We start from the raw sequence: 3344 nt of genomic DNA on the forward strand, positions 1-3344 counted from the left end.
TTGCTTTACATCAGGTCTTTCAGTTTTTAAATGACCACCTTTCTTTACTACATTCCAAATAAAAGAGTAATGCATTAGTCACAAAACTTTAGTCCTTTTCTCTATTAGGTATATCTCTCTATATATGTACATATATAGGTATATATATATATATATATATATATATATATATTTGTTTAAATGGCATGAAAGAATATAGGACAAAGTATTTGTTTCATGCATATAATTAGTCATTACCTTGAGCTAAAGAGGTATAAAAGAATGGATGGCAGAGCTAAGGAAGTAGGATCAAAAATATAATAGGCCAGTTCCAAATGCTGTACCTTCATTTAATGCTTAAGTAACTTGAAGTAAATCATACAAAAATTATTTCAACTTCATTGGCTTTATCAATAAAACTAATGAGGTCAGGAGAGGGAATATAACTATTTTAAATGTTGAGGACTCAAGTGTGACAATGCAGTACATTCTTCAACATGAATTTTGACATAAAAGGTTCAAGAAATGATCACATACATCCCTTATATGCAAAGAACGAAAGCATCCACACTGATGGCAGAATGGCCATAACTCAGAAGGATGCAGGAGCCAGCTCAGAATGGAGCAAGGAGAATTTGTGATGCACTTTCAGCTCACATTTGGTTTCCCTCCCAACCATATTTCTTTCCAAGCTCATTCCTCTACTATTAAGTTCTGACTCTCAAAGCTGGGTAGACATTCAGCTCAGGGACCCAGTGATTTCCTGGCATCGTGATTCACTAGCTTTGATACCCAGGACCTTGGGAGAAAGTGGAATGGGAGGGAAATCCTTCCTCAGGAAAAGAAAATCATAGAGTGCAACAGTATGGACTGGGTACTGGATTAGGGTTACAAAAACTGTCTTAGGCTCATGTCATGCAGACATAGATAAAGTTATTTTAAAAACTGTAAAGCTTAGTTTAGTCATGAATTACATTTAGCTCTCACAACTATTTGTATAAAAATATTTCAAAGACTATGCAAGTAGTGATTGGTATTGAAATTTTTTATCCAACCTGAAAAAAAAAGTTTAAAGCTTATTTATAAGAACATTTATACTTTGATCTGAGCCATCATTTAAGGTCATGAGAACAAGCAGGTGGGGTAGAATCCGAAGACTCCACCTCACCACACTAAGTCATCTCTGTGTTCACTGGTGTTACTGTCTTCAATTTTTTGTTGTTGTTATACAGCTTTCTCAATATTTATTGCTTTTGCGATCATTTCCAGTTTTTTTTTCTTCAATGGAAGTCTCTTCACCATGGCAACAAACAAAGCTGTGACCCATCTGAATGGATTTCGATGTTATTTTTTTTTTAATTTGGTGTTGTTTTATCAATTTTGTATTTTCTTTAAGTATTTAGCTAAATGACATCATGTTTAAAACTCTACATGTTTGATGGAGTAATTCTGACCACACTCTCCTTATTTCTCTAGTAACAGGAAGAACTAAAAAGCTAGAAAGGGAGAGATGACCTGAGAACCTAAACCCTGAGTTATGAGAGGATGCTGGCAACTAAGCAGGAAACCAGTGATGTGCAATGGTCTATGCCTATGGGCAAAGTGAGATCTACACAACATACATTAAATATCACTGGCTTTGGAAAAGGCATTTTATGTTCAAATGACTCTTCACACTCAGAAATTCCTCCACAACTATGCTATTCTCTGCATGTGGTGAGAATATACCGTCTTCTCAAACATTCTTGTGCTACGTTTGAGATAAATCAACTTTTACTCCCTTCTTGTAACTAAGACACTAAGAAAAAAACGTTAAAGAGATCATGACTTCCAACTCCCAAAGAAGAAAGCAACACATTCCCAGACTCTCTATACAACAGGATATGAGAGCTATCACAAAAAGTTGTAGTGGTCCTGGTTTCTTCTCCTGCCCCTAGTCTGTGCCTCTCCCTAGCACCTTCCACAGAGCTCCCTTCACATCCTTGTTCCTCAGGGTATAGATCAGAGGGTTGAGCATAGGGGTGACGATAGTATAAAAGAGGGCAACAAACTTCCCGTCGCTCGCAGAATAACTACCCTTGGGTTGTAAGTATGTGTAAATGGCTGAGCCATAAAAGAGAGAAACCACCAGGAGGTGGGACCCACATGTCCCAAAAGCTTTTCTGCGTCCAGCCATTGACTTGACCTTCAGCACTGCCCTGGCAATGTGTGCATAGGAGCCAAGAATTAGTGCTGCAGGGAAGACCAAGATTATGACTCTGGCCACAAACATCTTGGCCTCTGTTCCCCCTGTGTCCTCACAGGCCAACCTGAGGAACACAGGCATCTCGCAGAAGAAGTGGTTCAGCTGGTGTCCACAAAGAGGGATGGCCATCATGAGGCTTGTCTGGGTCAGAGAGTTTACGAATCCCCCTCCCCATGAAGCAATAGCCAATACCTGGCAGAGAATGGGGTGCATGATGGTTGTGTAGTGCAGTGGACGGCACACAGCAGCATAGCGGTCAAAGGCCATCACCACCAAGAGCACACACTCAGTGGAGCCCAGGGCAAGAGATATGAACAGCTGGGCCACACACCCACCATAGCTGATGGTTCTGTCACGCCCATGAAGGTTGATCAGGAGCTGGGGCACAGTACTAGTGGTGTAGCAAAGGTCCAGGAAGGAGAGATGTGAGAGGAAGAAGTACATGGGAGTGTGTAATCGCAGGTCCATTCGGGAGAGAGCAATGATGGCGGTGTTGCCAAAGACAGTCAGAGAGTAGAAAATTGAAATGAAGACAAAAAGGATGAGTTCCAGTTGAGGCCAATCTGAAAAGCCTACCAAAAGGAATCTGTCTTCCAAAGTGGCATTGAAACTATCCATAGCCCCTTCTTTCTTACACCAATAGCAGGGAATAACTTAGTGCCCACTATGAAGACCAGGAATCTAAACAACATTTCCAGTGTTCTCTAAGTCAGGCACTTTGATTTCCATGTTGCTGTTCAGTTCCATTTGCCAATTTTCTTTCTTGCCTTGTTATAGAAATAAGTGGATTAGGATGTTAGGGCGTTTGCTTGAACCTTATTCCTGCTACCTGTGTGTTCCAGAACTTTAGCCACATTTGTCCATCCCTTGAAGCTGATGTTTCCTTTTCTGAAGGTAGAGGTGATGTCTTACCTCCCTCGCAGAACTGGAAGTTGTACCCAAATACGCTAACTTGGAAACTGCATTTTAAATATCAAATGCAGGGCTGGTGTTCATCATGGCAGGGAGAGTGTTTGGCTTTGATTCCAAGTACTCCAAAAGTCAAGGAAAGCAAGAAAATTTGAAAGTGCAAAAACGAATGTGGTATTCTAGTCTTCTCTTTCGCTCTCTGTGGCACAGT

At 40.6% G+C, this 3344-nt stretch overlaps 1 protein-coding gene across 1 annotated transcript; it reads right to left on the minus strand.

Moving 5' to 3' along the window:
* Positions 1-1912: 1912 nt before the first annotated feature.
* LOC129669064 (olfactory receptor 10-like) lies at positions 1913-2842 on the minus strand. Its single transcript, XM_055597156.1, has one exon. The coding sequence runs from the start codon at positions 2840-2842 to the stop codon at positions 1913-1915; it is 930 nt and encodes a 309-aa protein (XP_055453131.1).
* Positions 2843-3344: the final 502 nt, after the last annotated feature.

Source organism: Psammomys obesus, unplaced genomic scaffold, assembly GCF_907164565.1.
Source record: "Psammomys obesus unplaced genomic scaffold, mPsaObe1.curated_primary_1811, whole genome shotgun sequence".
In the NCBI taxonomy this organism is placed as follows: domain Eukaryota; kingdom Metazoa; phylum Chordata; class Mammalia; order Rodentia; family Muridae; genus Psammomys; species Psammomys obesus.